At 52.4% G+C, this 18,458-nt stretch overlaps 1 protein-coding gene across 6 annotated transcripts in view; it reads left to right on the top strand.

Moving 5' to 3' along the window:
• The window catches only part of LOC106579024 (vesicle transport through interaction with t-SNAREs homolog 1A), a 196,018-nt gene that overhangs the window by 27,185 nt on the left and 150,375 nt on the right, over nucleotides 1–18,458 (top strand). For 3 of the 6 annotated variants that reach the window (XM_014158428.3, XM_045702455.2, XM_014158427.2), the window contains exon 5: nucleotides 5,397–5,417. The exons of the other annotated variants lie outside the window; for them this stretch is intronic. In XM_014158428.3, the coding sequence (XP_014013903.1) occupies nucleotides 5,397–5,417 (21 nt within the window). The remainder of the gene's footprint in view (nucleotides 1–5,396; nucleotides 5,418–18,458) is intronic. 6 annotated transcript variants of the gene reach the window in all.

The raw sequence follows: 18,458 nt of genomic DNA on the forward strand, positions 1-18,458 counted from the left end.
GCCACATGTTCTTTAAACTTGTGTTGTTTGGAATTATGTCTGAAGTGCTGCATCAAAAAAGCAGGCCATCAACAGCTACACAAACCGTCTTTTCAACACTCGAGACGCGCTGCCTAACGCTTACCTGCACAGCTGCAACTCACAACACTGACCAGCGTATTTTTGACATTCTATATTATCTTGTCAACTTTGCAATAGTTGCTGTGTGTCTGTCATACACATAAACAAAGGGAGAAATACATACTCTTGCACATTTAGTCCCTCAGTACTTTGTAAGTACAGTTAGATGATCTGAGCAGAACTAAATAAAGTACAGGTTTTTATTGCTTCCTTATAACCATTTTAGTGATGACCCGTGAACTGCACATTTTACAAACATTCCGTATGTAATCGCCATCCGATATTATACATTCATATGCATATTCCCTGCAATTAGTGAGATGCGTAAAGTGACTCCGACATTTTATACAGAAGTTGGAAGTGGATTTGCTGCCAGAACTGTCACATTCAAGACAGTGATGGTTCCTATCAAAATCTTTTCAAAGGCAAAAGGGGAAAAAAATACGACCCACATTTCAAATATATATATTTCCCTTTCATTAAATACAATTGATGATGAACCCCATTATTTAAATAATTATTCATAAACCTAAGAATATTTATCATAGGAAAATAATTTGTTTAAAGAATGGAAACGCGCAGACCGATGAGTTAATCTAGAAGTACAATTTAAGATGCATGCATTTTAAGATGTTTTCAGTCTTATGCTGCTCTGTTTAACAATTATATTATTATTTTAAATATACATTTTTAAGGTAATTGAATTTGTCCAGCATTCAAGCACTTGAAAAATTCAGAGTTTTTGTAGAGGCTGACATGTCAAGAGAACTTAAGGTCTACAGAATGTTTGTTGTAGTTTTAATTCTAATACACTTGTCTGTTTTCTCATTCACCTTCCATTTTTCTCAAGTGATTCAATATCCCCAACACAAGGACAACTGGAAAGCAAGGGGAGACAAATTGTCCTTGAACCAGAGAAAAAAGTTCACATCTAGTTACACATTATACATGTATATAAGCAAATGAAAATGTAATAGAAAGTACAAGTTATTCCAAAATAAATGGCAGGTTGGCATTTTATTATCATTAATCTTGACCTGGAGGCAGCTCTGCAGACTGGTCACTAGCTAGCACAGCCACAAAGTCATAATATCTTTATTTTAAACCTAACCCTTAACCCTAACATTTTTACGTGTGATATTTATTTTGATCTTGACAAACTCCTCTGTCCCGGCCAATGACAAGCATCCCCATAACATGATGCTGCCGCCACACTACTTGAAAATAGAAATTTCTCTCTGTGTTGTTCTGTATTGGGTTTGACCCAACCCTGCAGTTTTTCATTTAGGCCAAAAAGTTACTTTATAGGGTTTTATTTTTCTGTGGGACAATTACCCAAATGTTTATGCAAAAGATACACCAGAATGGCTTTCTAAGAGGTGCTGGGTGTTCCTGAGTGGTCTAGTCTCAGACCTGACTTAAATCTGCTTAAGAAAAATCAGAGACAAGGTTTAAATATTGCTCTCCGTCAATGATCCTCAACCAAAATGTACTGAGCCTGAGCAATTTTGAAAAAACTATGGATGTTGCCCTAAGAGTTGTGCAAATAATCTTAATGAAAAGGTTACAAAAGGATGACTGCCAATGGTGCTTCCACCAAGTATGAATTCAGGGGGGGGATATTTCAGTTTTTTTTAATGTCTTGTTATTTATAGAAAACATTTCGAATTTTCTTTCACTTTGGAAATGTGGAGTAGGTTGCGTAGATTGAAATTTTAAGGCAGCAAAATGTGAAAAAGTTTAAGGCTGTGTAAACTTTCTATAGGTGCTGTGTGTGTATATATATATATATATATATATATATATATGCCTTCAGTAGTTGCTTCAGAACCTTAAATGCTCAAAGCATAACATTTGTACTTTATAAGTTGAGTCTATCAGAATTGTAATGTTTGTACATTGTAAAACAAAATAATTTTTCTCACACACCCACATAGTTTTTAAAATGAAAATATTTATCTCATTTCTATTTTAAAAACTTGTGGAGATAACACACGACTTGGTCTTGCTGTGAGTGGAGTGCTCGGAACTTCAGTTTATTTTTTTTATTGAACGAGGCGGGAGCGAAAGAGAGGATGGGGAAAAGATGGGGGAGCTGGGGCAAGTCGGTCAATTTAATTCCTGACGATCTGAAAGAGGTCAGGATCATTTCATATAGCCCTGGCTGAGCAGATCATTACCAGTCGCAAATCTGTTCGTTACATGGCAAGGTTTTCTAGCTAAGTACATAGGGAGCTGTCATAAGTTCTAAAAATGACGTGTTGGCCCTGCGATAATGGCTAAAGGACGATTTAATAGAGTTGGGCATTTATTCGTTATCTGTACGCGGGCAGAGACCAAAATGGCGTTATCACTCTTTTTTTTTTTTAAATAACGTGGTAGTCTACCGTTGCACAGCCCCCTCCCCCCCCCCAATTCTTTCTCACTCGGCATGCAATTCACACACTCGGAGACGCACACACGGTCTACCACACACATAGTAGCTAGCGCACACATTTTTCGCACATGAACACTCTACGGAATAGTTTCGATTTCAGTCACAGCAGAAGGCTTGGCCACAAGAGATTGTGCTGGTTTGAGCCGGTATGGACCAGATTTTACAGGCTACAAAGGAAGCAGATTACCACTTGTATCGAATTCCGTATTGAATGAAAAAAATCTTTGTTTGAAAAATCTGCTGATTATCATAACAGAAAAATTGCAGCAGTGTAATTTTGAATACTGGCTGGCATTAAAAAGAAATGAGGAAAGGCATTCACGGAGGTGTAATTATAACATTTACAATATTGTGTTTACCACTTTCTCTGGAGCAAAGCTAGCGTTGTGGGTTACGTTTTAAAAGAATGGATGCCAAAGAAAAATACATCTATATGGAGAAAAAAAGAGAACACCAAGCAAAAAAACCCTCGTATAGTTTCAGCAAATGCTCCATGAGGACTTCCAATCGGCCAAGCAGCACAAATAAGATAGAACAACTTTTGTTTGGTCCTCATTGAATTGGACGGCAGGGCTGCGACGTGTGATCGGCGGCTCCGGCTGGCCTGTTCAAACCCTAAATAGCCACATGTGTAGTTTTAAACTTTGGCCCCCTCAATAAGGCATTCAACGCAGGCGGTTGTGACCTTCGAAATAATGGACAGTTTCCAGGCTGCAAAGTGGCCCTTTTTCTCACCGAGAGAAAGAGGGAAGAAAATCCTATTTCTTTGCAATGTTAAAAAAACTACAAAAAAAAAACATTTGTTAGCCTGTCTGTTGCTGCCGAGTTCCCGAAGGCCAGAGGCTCCCTAAAATGCAACTCTCAGCACACACACAAATAAATCTTTTTTACTTTTAGGTATATTTTATTTAACTCCTTTTATTTCATTCTGGCACATTGAGGGATTCTTTATCGCTTGACAGTGGTGCTGTTCCACATTATTTCTCAGACCTTTCTTGAAATGTTCTTCAGATTTGCCCTTCCATGGTATTTAACATTTTTAAACTCAGAATTACGGTGTTTTATGAATATATATATATAAAAATATAAATTACGTATTTGTAATTGGAAATCTTTTTTAGAATTAAATCGGGAAAGCTTACTGAAAGTATATACGTTTCTAAACATCAATCAGACATGTTAACATTTTTACCACCCTAATTCAAAGCATAATATTTATTTACATTTTTACCACCCTAATTCAAAGCATAATATTTATTTACATTTTTACCACCCTAATTCAAAGCATAATATTTATTTTGTATATTTAAATAAATTCACTATTTTTAAGGTTAGTTGTCTACAAATAACCATATTATAGAATATATATTTTTTTACTGAACAGTGCCAATAATATTGATGGTGCCTCTCCAGAGACGGCAGTTTTATTTTCTCACTCTCTCAAATGCTAATAGTCGTCCGTCAGAGTATAACGTTACATTAACGTTACACTGATGTAATTGTGCTTACATTTCTCATCAGTGTTTGCCGACTGGGTGGCTGCTTCCTTGTTAACTCTTTGGTGTGAGTGCCTTTCAGAGGAGCCTAGCCTGTTATTCCTGATGACTGTGGCCACGACAACCAGTAGTTTAACATCAATCCTACCACCAAGGCTTTTTCTTTCTTCTCAACAGTCAAGTTCATCATTTCTGATCCAAGTCCTCCTACCTCTTTTGTGATATCATAGCAAATTATTTCAAACTAGCAACATTCAAAATGACCACCACATACAAAGTGAGATGAGAGGAAAGTCATGTATCCCTGAGCCTCCCTTCAGATCTGCTAACCTTTAATCTCACCCAAGAAATGGAGATAAAAAAAATCACCTGCAACGGCTAACAAATGAAGAAACTTGTCCTTCCCCTCCTCTACTAAATCATGTTGCATTCACATGATAAGCCCTCTCTCCATGACGTTCCCCGACATGAAGAGCAGGTCGTGGAAAGCATCCTTTTTAGTTGTGATAAAACTCTAAATGAATTGTTGCTGTCCTCCAATGTCTCTCTCTCTCTTACATATAGAAAGTAACAACAGTAGCTTATGGGAATATCTTCTATTTACCTATTTCTATTTGACATTCTCTTTCATCAAAAATGAATAACTAATGTTAAGATATACATTTTTCATGACCCCGGTAACGGTTGTCCTGATAATAAGCTCCACCGTTATGTATGTACAGTATATGTACAACACAGGCGTCCTCACACGGGTATCCATACATAATCCTCACAGCAGGCGTCTGTATTGAGGTACATGAAATATTGACAATATGTCACCATTGATGGACACATTGCCAGCAATGGAATGGTTCTACAATAAAAAAGGCATATCTCAATATTTTTTTGTTATTTCCCTGGGATCCTGCATAGAGACATATAGATATATATTCCCTCATTTCAACTTCTATGCACACTGTACTCAAACTGTATTTTCCTACTGTACAGAGTGGGATCTAGAATGTTTTTGCCATAAGTCTTGTGATGCGACTTCCTCGATGATGCTAGTTTAGACGGTGCGAGTCGAGCAATCCATTCCCTCTCGTTGTCTCATGTGACAGCGAGAGAACTTGATCTTTGTTTGTTCCAAAAAGTCTGCGTGAGTCTCGTGTTTAGCTTCGTTTAATGTGCTTGTCTGTGATTTCTAAACGCTAAACATGCAAACCGATAAATCGTCAAGGTTAATTCTTTACCCAGCCGCATGATCTGCTTCCTGCCATGTCTTTCCTTTTTATCTTTCCCTCCCTCCCTTTATTTCTCTCTCTCTCTCTCTCTCTCCCTCTCTCTCTGCTTTCACGTGGCAGTTGATCAAGTTACGTGAAGAGGTAAGTTCCTCTATGGCTATCCTGTTTTTTTTTTTGATTCCTTTCCACCTGAATATCTTTATGCCCTCATCTCTGCGGCCTAAAGGCCAAGGCTATTTCTGAGGTTCTTATGAGCCTCTATGGGGATAAATTCAATGAAATACATTTTCTGTACAAATCTGAAAAGGTATTATTTCTGATAGTACACTCTTTACAAAACACATATGGATAAAAAGGCAGGGATAAAGGACAGTGCTGAAGGGTTAAACCCCAGAAAGCCGTGCCCCCAATTTCACCAGATGACTATCAACATCTTTATGCTCACCAATCATGGCTGTTCAATATCATGCGGAATTAGTGGATTCTGCATTTTCCCTTGTATTGCACTTTTACTGTAAGCCTTGTGTAGTCAGGATGTAGTAGTAATGCTTTAGTTGTTGTAGTTTTGTATTTGTTATCGTAAAAAAGATGGAGTGATCGGTTGTCAGTATAATTCTGATATTAAGTACGTACCTTTTTTATACAGGGAATATTTCAACGTAATCGATGAATACATTCTGGATTGGTTCTCTCTTCAATTTCTATCACTTGATCAAAGGAAAGCGACGTTCATATACTGTAGCAATACTTCATCTAACGACACTTTGAAATGTCTTTGAAGGCTGAAAATAATCTTGGCTCAGGTTTCTATTCTCCAGCTTTTGTGTTTCTATTGGCTTGTACAGTACATGTCTTTGTTGCGTTTGTGATATGGCTTTGTGTCAAATGTTGCCTGAGGAATCTTTATGTAATGTCGTCATAGGGATCTCCTATCTGCTATCCTCGCACAGCAATCTAGCACCATCAGCCGCCCCCCCCCCCCCACACCGTTACACCGCCGCCATGCTACACTTTTCCCCATAGAATACTGTTGAATAGGAACAATGCTTGGTTTTTATATTACGAGACCGACAGGAGAGAGAGACTTGGATTGTCTCTTCTGGTCTGAACACATGTAAACATGGGCTGGGAGGGAGCATGGCTGGTGGCCATGGGCTGGCTGAGAGCTGGTGGAAAAACCACGTGCTGACATGAGATGTAATGTAACCTGATTTGGACTTCAATTGTGGCCTGGATTCAAACAGACAGCAAACGGTGGTGGTTCCTTCTGGTCTTGGTTTATTAGTGATATTGCTCTGCATGAACCTGCTGGAGTAAAATTGTCATCACTCCTCATTCCGTTAACTGACCAGGTTCCCCTCCTTCAATCGCCGTTCAGAATGAGTAACAGGACACAATTGTCAACAGGAATATCTGTTGATATATCCAATGTAACTTTGGAGGCACTAAGTTTATTTAGAGGCACTTTAGACAAACACAAATATACATTTAAAGATGAATCGGCCATGCTTGAGCAAATCTGTTTGGAGCATCTCTTTAGGCAACGTGAGACTCACTTTTCATCTCTGTGTGTGGATGTGTGCCTGTGTTTTGTAAGATCGTCTGTGAATGTGTATATGCAGGGTTCTTAGCGTTAGTGAATGTTTTTGTTGTGTTTCCTGGAGCTGAGCGATACTATTCCTATGGAAGCCACCCTCCATTCATAATTTAGAATGCTGTTCACTCCAGACTTCTCATTGTCCTCTTTCCTCCACCTTGCCACACTGCATGCCTCGGGTCAGGTGAAACCTTTCGTTGCCTCGCCTGTCTTCCCCTGCGGAAGGCACCACTATTTAATTGGGTTTGATTCCCGCCCTCTTCACCATATCAAAAATTCTTATCTGCTCCCTTTTCTTCTCATTCTTCCTGCATTTGAATCAAAGGCTGGCACAGCTTATTCACACTTAAGCCCCCCTTTTTAAAAACTATACTTTTTCCTCAGCTGGAAAACATGTTTAAATATTTAGCACCCATATTCACAGCTGTTTGACACTTATAATTCCTCATCTTACAAGTCCCAAACAAACCCGCGGAGACGATCACACAGTCCGTCTGAATCACAGCTGTCATCATTATTCACTTTGACCCCCCCCCCCCACCCTTATTGAAGTAATAAGGAAGCATCAGAACTTTTGAAAATGGTGATGGTAACCGTCGTTGTTTGATATTGAAAAAAGGCAACAGAAAAAGGGAAGGAAGAGAAGATTTTTGCGCTGCAGATGCATTGTTCTGCTGCTGCCTAAGAACCCCCCCCCCCACAATAAAATATATAATTTGTGCAGTTCCAAACAAGGTCTTCGTTGCAAATGTAGGTGTCAGATAAAAATGCATACGTGGAAATGGGGAAGGGGTGCGCACCAATGCACTCGCGGACGCACAATATTTATTGTTTTTAAATTGTTTAGCGGTATGCGAAGAACAACATTCATTTAGATAACAGGCCATTATAATTTTCTCTAGGTGTATGGCAGGTATTATTATAGGTGTGTTTGTGTGTTTATTCTCATTATATTTTGGTGACTCGGCTCCTCTGTCATAGCCACAGGGGTCAAGGCTTGATATATGCCATTTAGCAGATGCTTTTATCCAACGCCACTTCTAGTCGTGTGTGTGTGTGTGTGTGCGTGTGTGTGTGTGTGTGTGTGTGTGTGACCTCCGTGCTCTACACAGTCACACAATTGTAGCTCACCAGGAGTGGCTAGCAACTTCCTGTTATTTAAATGGTTAGCGGGGAAGATGCTCACACTGACTGGGTGGCTTAGGGCAATGCACCATTGGTTTCTAAAGGGTGTAGTTCTGCAGATTCCACCCTCTTGTCCCATTGCATCAGTAGAGAGAAGGTTATACAGGTAAAGTAGTGTTGTTTTAGGCTGTTGTACATTGTATGTATTGGATTATGGACATGGTACATGTTTAGAACTCGTACCTACAACAGGTGTTGGTACTGGTTTCGGGTACGAGGACCACCCTCGTGTGTTAAGATGAGGAGAGGGAGGGCGGCTGAGGAGCGGGAGGGAGGGAGGCTGAGGAGCGGGAGGGAGGGAGGCTGAGGAGCGGGAGGGAGGGAGGGAGGCTGAGGAGCGGGAGGGAGGGAGGGAGGCTGAGGAGCGGGAGGGAGGGAGGCTGAGGAGCGGGAGGGAGGGAGGCTGAGGAGCGGGAGGGAGGGAGGGAGGCTGAGGAGCGGGAGGGAGGGAGGCTGAGGAGCGGGAGGGAGGGAGGCTGAGGAGCGGGAGGGAGGGAGGGAGGCTGAGGAGCGGGAGGGAGGGAGGGAGGCTGAGGAGCGGGAGGGAGGGAGGGAGGCTGAGGAGCGGGAGGGAGGCTGGAGAGGGAGGGAGGCTGGGGAGGGAGGGAGAGGGAGGGAGGCTAGAGAAGGACAGAGAGGGAGGGAGGCTAGAGGGAGGGAGGCTGGAGAGGCTGGAGAGGGAGGGAGGCTGGAGAGGGAGAGAGGGAGGGAGGCTGGAGAGGCTGGAGAGGGAGGGAGGCTAGAGAGGGAGGGAGGCCTAGAGAGGGAGGGAGGTTGGAGAGGGGAGAGGGAGACAGGGAGGCTGGAGAGAGGCAGGGAGAGGGAGGGAGAGGGAGGCTGAAGAGAGAGAGGGGAGGGATGCTGGAGAGGGAGGGAGAGAGGGAGGGAGAGAGAGGGAGGCTAGAGAGGGAGGGAGGCTGGAGAGAGGGAGGCAGGGAGGCTGAAGAGAGAGATAGGGAGGGAGGGAGGCTGAAGAGAGAGAGGGAGGGAGGGAGGCTGGAGAGAGGGAGGGAGGGAGGCTGGAGAGAGAGAGGGGGAGGCTGGAGAGGGAGAGGGGGAGGCTGGAGAGAGAGAGAGAGAGAGCGAGGGAGGCTAGAGAGAGAGAGAGGGAGGGAGGCTGGAGAGGGAGGGAGGCTGGAGAGGGAGGGAGGCTGGAGAGGGAGGGAGGCTAGAGAGGGAGGGAGGCTGGAGAGGGGGACAGGGAGGCTGGAGAGAGGCAGGGAGAGGGAGGGAGAGGGAGGCTGAAGAGGGAGAGGGAGGGAGAGGGAGGCTGAAGAGAGAGAGGGAGGGAGAGGGAGGCTGAAGAGAGAGAGGGAGGGAGGCTGGAGAGGGAGGGAGAGAGAGAGGGAGGGAGGCTGGAGAGGGAGGGAGAGAGAGGAGGGAGGGAGGCTAGAGAGGGAGGGAGGCTGGAGAGAGGGAGGCAGGGAGGCTGAAGAGAGAGAGAGGGAGGGAGGGAGGCTGGAGAGAGAGAGAGAGGCTGGAGAGGGAGGGAGGCTGGAGAGAGAGGGAGAGAGAGGGAGGGAGGCTGGAGAGGGAGGGAGGCTAGAGAGGGAGGGAGGCTGGAGAGGGGGACAGGGAGGCTGGAGAGAGGCAGGGAGAGGGAGGCTGAAGAGAGAGGCTGAAGAGAGGGAGGGAGGCTAGAGAGGGAGGGAGGCTAGAGAGGGAGGGAGGCTGGAGAGAGGGAGGGAGGCTGGAGAGAGGGAGGGAGGCTGGAGAGAGAGAGAGGGAGGGAGGGAGGCTGGAGAGAGAGGGAGGGAGGGAGGCTGGAGAGAGAGGGAGGGAGGGAGGCTGGAGAGAGAGGGAGGGAGGGAGGCTGGAGAGAGAGAGGGAGGGAGGCTGGAGAGAGAGAGGGAGAGAGGCTGGAGAGAGAGAGAGGGAGGGAGGCTGGAGAGAGAGAGGGAGGGAGGCTGGAGAGAGGGAGGGAGGAGGGAGGCTGGAGAGAGGGAGGGAGGAGGGAGGCTGGAGAGAGGGAGGGAGGCTGGAGAGAGAGAGAGAGGGAAATAGTGAGAGAGAGAGGGAAATAGAGAGAGGGAGGGAGGCTGGAGAGAGAGAGGGAGGGAGGCTGGAGAGAGAGAGGGAGGGAGGGAGGGAGGGAAGCTAGAGAGAGAGAGGGAGGGAGGGAGGGAGGCTAGAGAGAGAGAGGGAGGGAGGCTGGAGAGAGAGGGAGGGAGGCTGGAGAGAGAGAGAGAGGGAGGGAGGCTGTAGAGAGAGAGAGAGGGAGGGAGGCTGGAGAGAGAGAGAGAGAAAGGGAGGGAGGCTGGAGAGAGAGAGAGAGAGAGGGAGGGAGGCTGGAGAGGGAGGGAGGGAGGCTGGAGAGAGAGAGAGAGAGGGAGGGAGGGAGGCTGAAGAGAGAGAGAGGGAGGGAGGCTGAAGAGAGAGAGAGGGAGGGAGGCTGGAGAGAGAGAGGGAGGGAGGCTGGACAGAGAGAGAGAGAGAGAGGGAGGGAGGCTGGAGAGAGAGAGAGAGGGAGGGAGGCTGAAGAGAGAGAGAGAGAGAGAGGGAGGGAGGTTGGAGATGGAGGCTAGAGGGAGAGAGGGAGGGAGGCTGGGGAGAGAGAGGGAGGCTGGAGAGAGCGAGAGAGGGAGGGAGGCTGGAGAGGGAGGGAGGCTGGGGAGGGAGGCTGGAGAGAGAGAGAGGGAGGCTGGAGAGAGAGAGAGGGAGGCTGGAGAGAGAGAGAGGGAGGCTAGAGAGAGAGAGGGAGGCTAGAGAGAGAGAGGGAGGCTGGAGAGAGAGAGAGGGAGGCTGGAGAGAGAGAGAGGGAGGGAGGCTGGAGAGAGAGAGAGAGAGGGAGGGAGGCTGGAGAGAGAGAGAGGGAGGGAGGCTGGAGAGAGAGGGAGGGAGGCTGGAGAGAGAGAGAGAGGGAGGGAGGCTGGAGAGAGAGAGAGAGGGAGGGAGGCTGGAGAGAGAGAGAGGGAGGGAAGCTGGACAGAGAGAGAGAGGGAGGGAGGGAGGCTGGAGAGAGAGAGAGGGAGGGAGGCTGGAGAGGGAGGGAGGCTGGAGAGAGAGAGAGAGAGAGAGGGAGGGAGGCTGGAGAGAGAGAGAGGGCAGGGAGGCTGGAGAGAGAGAGGGAGGGAGGCTGGACAGAGAGAGAGAGAGAGATAGAGGGAGGCTGGAGAGAGAGAGGGAGGGAGGCTGGAGAGAGAGAGAGAGGGAGGGAGGCTGGAGAGAGAGAGGGAGGGAGGCTGGAGAGAGAGAGAGAGAGGCTGGAGAGAGAGAGAGGGAGGGAGGCTGGAGAGAGAGAGGGAGGGAGGCTGGAGAGAGAGAGGGAGGGAGGCTGGAGAGAGAGAGAGGGAGGGAGGCTGGAGAGAGAGAGAGGGAGGGAGGCTGGAGAGAGAGAGGGAGGGAGGCTGGAGAGAGAGAGGGAGGGAGGCTGGAGAGAGAGAGGGAGGGAGGCTGGAGAGAGAGAGGGAGGGAGGCTGGAGAGAGAGGGAGGGAGGCTGGAGAGAGAGAGAGGCTGGAGAGAGAGAGAGGCTGGAGAGAGAGAGAGAGAGGGAGGGAGGCTGGAGAGAGAGAGGGAGGGAGGCTGGAGAGAGAGAGGGAGGGAGGCTGGAGAGAGAGAGGGAGGGAGGCTGGAGAGAGAGAGGGAGGGAGGCTGGAGAGAGAGAGAGAGAGAGGGAGGGAGGCTGGAGAGAGAGAGGGAGGGAGGCTGGAGAGAGAGAGGGAGGGAGGCTGGAGAGAGAGAGAGGGAGGGAGGCTGGAGAGAGAGAGAGGGAGGGAGGCTGGAGAGAGAGAGAGGGAGGGAGGCTGGAGAGAGAGAGAGGGAGGGAGGCTGGAGAGAGAGAGAGGGGCAGGGAGGCTGGAGAGAGAGAGAGGGGCTGGAGAGAGAGAGAGGGGCAGGGAGGCTGGAGAGAGAGAGAGGGGCTGGAGAGAGAGAGAGGGGCAGGGAGGCTGGAGAGAGAGGGGCAGGGAGGCTGGAGAGAGAGGGGCAGGGAGGCTGAAGAGAGAGATAGGGAGGGAGGGAGGCTGAAGAGAGAGAGGGAGGGAGGGAGGCTGGAGAGAGGGAGGGAGGGAGGCTGGAGAGAGAGAGGGGGAGGCTGGAGAGGGAGAGGGGGAGGCTGGAGAGAGAGAGAGAGAGAGGCTAGAGAGAGAGAGAGAGAGAGAGCGAGGGAGGCTAGAGAGAGAGAGAGGGAGGGAGGCTGGAGAGGGAGGGAGGCTGGAGAGGGAGGGAGGCTGGAGAGGGAGGGAGGCTGGAGAGGGAGGGAGGCTAGAGAGGGAGGGAGGCTGGAGAGGGGGACAGGGAGGCTGGAGAGAGGCAGGGAGAGGGAGGGAGAGGGAGGGAGAGGGAGGCTGAAGAGAGAGAGGGAGGGAGAGGGAGGCTGAAGAGAGAGAGGGAGGGAGGCTGGAGAGGGAGGGAGAGAGAGAGGGAGGGAGGCTGGAGAGGGAGGGAGAGAGAGGAGGGAGGGAGGCTAGAGAGGGAGGGAGGCTGGAGAGAGGGAGGCAGGGAGGCTGAAGAGAGAGAGAGGGAGGGATGGAGGCTGGAGAGAGAGAGAGAGGCTGGAGAGGGAGGGAGGCTGGAGAGAGAGGGAGAGAGAGGGAGGGAGGCTGGAGAGGGAGGGAGGCTAGAGAGGGAGGGAGGCTGGAGAGGGGGACAGGGAGGCTGGAGAGAGGCAGGGAGAGGGAGGCTGAAGAGAGAGGCTGAAGAGAGGGAGGGAGGCTAGAGAGGGAGGGAGGCTAGAGAGGGAGGGAGGCTGGAGAGAGGGAGGGAGGCTGGACAGAGAGAGAGGGAGGGAGGCTGGAGAGAGAGAGAGGGAGGGAGGGAGGCTGGAGAGAGAGGGAGGGAGGGAGGCTGGAGAGAGAGGGAGGGAGGGAGGCTGGAGAGAGAGGGAGGGAGGGAGGCTGGAGAGAGAGAGGGAGGGAGGCTGGAGAGAGAGAGGGAGAGAGGCTGGAGAGAGAGAGAGGGAGGGAGGCTGGAGAGAGAGAGGGAGGGAGGCTGGAGAGAGAGAGGGAGGGAGGCTGGAGAGAGGGAGGGAGGAGGGAGGCTGGAGAGAGGGAGGGAGGCTGGAGAGAGAGAGAGAGGGAAATAGTGAGAGAGAGAGGGAAATAGAGAGAGGGAGGGAGGCTGGAGAGAGAGAGGGAGGGAGGCTGGAGAGAGAGAGGGAGGGAGGGAGGGAGGGAAGCTAGAGAGAGAGAGGGAGGGAGGGAGGGAGGCTAGAGAGAGAGAGGGAGGGAGGCTGGAGAGAGAGGGAGGGAGGCTGGAGAGAGAGAGAGAGGGAGGGAGGCTGTAGAGAGAGAGAGAGGGAGGGAGGCTGGAGAGAGAGATAGAGAAAGGGAGGGAGGCTGGAGAGAGAGAGAGAGAGAGGGAGGGAGGCTGGAGAGGGAGGGAGGGAGGCTGGAGAGAGAGAGAGAGAGGGAGGGAGGGAGGCTGAAGAGAGAGAGAGGGAGGGAGGCTGAAGAGAGAGAGAGGGAGGGAGGCTGGAGAGAGAGAGGGAGGGAGGCTGGACAGAGAGAGAGAGAGAGAGGGAGGGAGGCTGGAGAGAGAGAGAGAGGGAGGGAGGCTGAAGAGAGAGAGAGAGAGAGAGGGAGGGAGGTTGGAGATGGAGGCTAGAGGGAGAGAGGGAGGGAGGCTGGGGAGAGAGAGGGAGGCTGGAGAGAGAGCGAGAGAGGGAGGGAGGCTGGAGAGGGAGGGAGGCTGGGGAGGGAGGCTGGAGAGAGAGAGAGGGAGGCTAGAGAGAGAGAGGGAGGCTAGAGAGAGAGAGGGAGGCTAGAGAGAGAGAGGGAGGCTAGAGAGAGAGAGGGAGGCTGGAGAGAGCGAGAGGGAGGCTGGAGAGAGAGAGAGGGAGGGAGGCTGGAGAGAGAGAGAGAGAGGGAGGGAGGCTGGAGAGAGAGAGAGAGAGGGAGGGAGGCTGGAGAGAGAGAGAGAGGGAGGGAGGCTGGAGAGAGAGAGAGAGGGAGGGAGGCTGGAGAGAGAGAGAGAGGGAGGGAGGCTGGAGAGAGAGAGAGGGAGGGAGGCTGGAGAGAGAGAGAGGGAGGGAAGCTGGACAGAGAGAGAGAGGGAGGGAGGGAGGCTGGAGAGAGAGAGAGGGAGGGACGCTGGAGAGGGAGGGAGGCTGGAGAGAGAGAGAGAGAGAGAGAGGGAGGGAGGCTGGAGAGAGAGAGAGGGCAGGGAGGCTGGAGAGAGAGAGGGAGGGAGGCTGGACAGAGAGAGAGAGAGAGATAGAGGGAGGCTGGAGAGAGAGAGGGAGGGAGGCTGGAGAGAGAGAGAGAGGGAGGGAGGCTGGAGAGAGAGAGGGAGGGAGGCTGGAGAGAGAGAGAGAGAGGCTGGAGAGAGAGAGAGGGAGGGAGGCTGGAGAGAGAGAGAGGGAGGGAGGCTGGAGAGAGAGAGGGAGGGAGGCTGGAGAGAGAGAGGGAGGGAGGCTGGAGAGAGAGAGAGGGAGGGAGGCTGGAGAGAGAGAGGGAGGGAGGCTGGAGAGAGAGAGGGAGGGAGGCTGGAGAGAGAGAGGGAGGGAGGCTGGAGAGAGAGAGGGAGGGAGGCTGGAGAGAGAGAGGGAGGGAGGCTGGAGAGAGAGAGAGGCTGGAGAGAGAGAGAGGCTGGAGAGAGAGAGAGAGAGGGAGGGAGGCTGGAGAGAGAGAGGGAGGGAGGCTGGAGAGAGAGAGGGAGGGAGGCTGGAGAGAGGGAGGGAGGCTGGAGAGAGAGAGGGAGGGAGGCTGGAGAGAGAGAGGGAGGGAGGCTGGAGAGAGAGAGGGAGGGAGGCTGGAGAGAGAGAGGGAGGGAGGCTGGAGAGAGAGAGAGGGAGGGAGGCTGGAGAGAGAGAGAGGGAGGGAGGCTGGAGAGAGAGAGAGGGAGGGAGGCTGGAGAGAGAGAGAGGGAGGGAGGCTGGAGAGAGAGAGAGGGAGGGAGGCTGGAGAGAGAGAGGGGAGGGAGGCTGGAGAGAGAGAGAGGGGCTGGAGAGAGAGAGAGGGCAGGGAGGCTGGAGAGAGAGAGAGGGGCTGGAGAGAGAGAGAGGGGCAGGGAGGCTGGAGAGAGAGGGGCAGGGAGGCTGGAGAGAGAGGGGCAGGGAGGCTGGAGAGAGGGAGGGAGGCTGGAGAGAGAGAGAGGGAGGGAGGCTGGAGAGAGAGAGAGGGAGGGAGGCTGGAGAGAGAGAGGGGGAGGGAGGCTGGAGAGAGAGAGAGGGAGGGAGGCTGGAGAGAGAGAGAGGGAGGGAGGCTGGAGAGAGAGAGAGGGAGGGAGGCTGGAGAGAGAGAGAGGGAGGGAGGCTGGAGAGAGAGAGAGGGAGGGAGGCTGGAGAGAGAGAGAGGGAGGGAGGCTGGAGAGAGAGAGAGGGGCAGGGAGGCTGGAGAGAGAGAGGGAGGGATGGAGGCTGGAGAGAGAGAGGGAGGGATGGGGGCTGGAGAGAGAGAGGGAGGGATGGAGGCTGGAGAGAGAGAGAGGGGCAGGGAGGCTGGAGAGAGAGAGAGGGGCAGGGAGGCTGGAGAGAGAGAGGGGCAGGGAGGCTGGAGAGAGAGAGAGGGAGGGAGGCTGGAGAGAGAGAGAGGGAGGGAGGCTGGAGAGAGAGAGCGAGGGAGGAAGGCTGGACAGAGAGAGAGAGAGGGAGGCTGGAGAGGGAGGCTGGAGAGAGAGAGAGAGAGGGAGGCTGGAGAGAGAGAGAGGGAGGGAGGGAGGCTGGAGAGAGAGAGAGGGGCAGGGAGGCTGGAGAGAGAGAGAGGGAGGCTGGAGAGAGAGAGGGAGGCTGGAGAGAGAGAGGGAGGCTGGAGAGGGAAGGAGGCTGGAGAGAGAGAGAGAGGGAGGGAGGCTGGACAGAGAGAGATAGAGAGGGAAGCTGGAGAGGGAGGCTAGAGGGAGAGAGGGATGGAGGCTGGAGAGAGAGAGAGAGAGAGAGGGAGGCTGGAGAGAGAGAGAGGGATGGAGGCTGGAGAGAGAGAGAGGGAGGGAGGCTGGAGAGAGAGAGAGGGAGGGAGGCTGGAGAGAGAGAGGGAGGGAGGCTGGAGAGGGATGGAGGGAGTCTGGAGAGGGATGGAGGGAGGCTGGAGAGGGAGCGGGAGGCTGGAGAGAGGGAGGCTGGAGAGAGGGGATGGGAGAGAGGGAGGCTGGAGAGGGGATGAGAGGGAGAGAGGGGGTGAGAGGGAGGGAGGCTGGAGAGAGAGGGAGGGAGGCTGGAGAGAGAGGGAGGGAGGCTGGAGAGAGAGGGAGGGGTTGAGGGAGGCTGGAGAGAGAGAGGGAGGGGGGCTGGAGAGAGAGAGGGAGGGGGGCTGGAGAGAGAGAGGGAGGGGGGCTGGAGAGAGAGGGATTGAGGGAGACTGAGGCTAGAGGGAGAGAGGGATGGAGGCTGGAGAGAGAGAGAGAGAGAGGGAGGCTGGAGAGAGAGAGAGGGATGGAGGCTGGAGAGAGAGAGAGGGAGGGAGGCTGGAGAGAGAGAGAGGGAGGGAGGCTGGAGAGAGAGAGGGAGGGAGGCTGGAGAGGGATGGAGGGAGTCTGGAGAGGGATGGAGGGAGGCTGGAGAGGGAGCGGGAGGCTGGAGAGAGGGAGGCTGGAGAGAGGGGATGGGAGAGAGGGAGGCTGGAGAGGGGATGAGAGGGAGAGAGGGGGTGAGAGGGAGGGAGGCTGGAGAGAGAGGGAGGGAGGCTGGAGAGAGAGGGAGGGAGGCTGGAGAGAGAGGGAGGGGTTGAGGGAGGCTGGAGAGAGAGAGGGAGGGGGGCTGGAGAGAGAGAGGGAGGGGGGCTGGAGAGAGAGAGGGAGGGGGGCTGGAGAGAGAGGGATTGAGGGAGACTGAAGAGAGAGGGAGGGAGGGGGGCTGGAGAGAGAGGTATTGAGGGAGGCTGAAGAGGGAGGGATTGAGGGATGCTGGAGAGGGAGGGAGGGAGAGAGAGAGGGAGTGAGGGTGGCTGGAGAGGGAGAGAGAGGCTGGAGTGGGAGGGAGGGAGGCTGGAGAGAGAGGGAGGGAGGGGGCTTGAGAGGGGGTGGGAGGGAGGCTGAGAGAGAGAGAGGCTGAGAGAGAGAGGCTGGAGAGAGAGAGAGGCTAGAAGGAGAGATGGAGGGAGGCTAGAGGGAGGGAGGCTGGAGAGAGAGGGATGGAGGGAGGCTGGAGAGGGAGGCTAGAGGGAGGGAGGCTGGAGAGAGGGATGGAGGGAGGCTGGAGAGGGATGGAGGGAGGCTGGAGAGGGAGAGGGAGGAGGGAGAGGGAGGCTGGAGAGAGGGAGGGCTGGAGAGGGAGGGCTGGAGAGGGAGGGAGGGAGGCTGGAGAGGGAGAGGGAGGGAGGAGAGGGAGAGGGAGGGAGGCTGGAGAGAGAGAGAGGGAGGGAGAGAGGGAGGCTGGAGTGTGGGAGGTAGGGAGGTTGGAGAGAGAGAGAGAGAGAGCAGAATGGTGGGAGGGTGGGCGGGAGGATGGTGAGAGAGAGAGAGAGAGGGAGGGAGAGAGAGAGAGAGAGAGAGAGGGGGAGGATGGAGGGAGATGGAGAGGGATAGTGAGGATGGCCTGAGGGAGGGAGGGAGGCTGGAGAGAGAGGAGGTGGAGGGGGATAGTTAGGATGGTGAGAGGGAAGGAGGGAGAGAGATAGGGATGGATGGAGGGAGAGGAGAGGGAGAAAAGCTTTGAAGTGGCTTTTCAGCGCAGCTCGTCTGCTGGCCGTCTCGGGGAGACGTGTCACCTTTGCCGAGAGGGAATAGGAAAATCACGTTTGGAATGGTAATGATAACGTACTAATCACTTGAGCTGTTTGAAGAACGGGGGAGCGAGCTACTCTGTCAGTATCCCCGGCTGCCTTGTGCTCCGAGGCACACAGCCAGGGTCTAGGTGTATTAGCTTAAGCGTTGCATGTCAATACGTCCCCTCCATCTCCGCTGATCCATAGGGGCTCATTAAGCCGAGCTGGCTTCCTTCTCTCTCCCCACGCGGCGTGCACAGGCACACCACCGTCACACTGCACACCCAGCCACCCACCACCTCTTTCTCCCTCTCTCCCACCATCACCATCACCCCCCGACTCTCTGTCACCTCCCTCCCTTTAACTATTGACAAGTATTTCTGTCAATTTAAATGGCATCTGTCCACCAGCGAGGAGATGGGTGGAGAAAAAAAAAAAAGTTCAGAGGCAGTTTTTCTTGTGTTCCCCTCACTCTGATTTGTCAAACTTTGTAAAGTGGGATGCCATCTTATTTGTTCTATTTTATTTCCTTCCGTGTTTTGATAGCTTAGCTAGAGATTCCAGCGCTCCCCTCCCTTTCTAAACGAATGTAAACCCCTTTCACAGAGAGAGTTACCATTCGTCTGAGTGGTGGATCTATGGTACTTCTACGGTAGACTTGTTGGGCTTGTGTAACACACCTGGTGTTAGTTTAAACCGTCACAGTTGTAGGTTCAGGGAAGGTTTGCCTACTGAAAGACTGGAGAATCCCGAGACGAATAGCCTTTTATGTAGGTGAAGACGCGTACTTGAGTTCAGGTTACTAGTCAAGGTGGTAACTT

This window comes from Salmo salar, chromosome 19 (assembly GCF_965601325.2).
Source record: "Salmo salar chromosome 19, fSalSal1, whole genome shotgun sequence".
NCBI classification, from domain to species: Eukaryota; Metazoa; Chordata; class Actinopteri; order Salmoniformes; family Salmonidae; genus Salmo; species Salmo salar.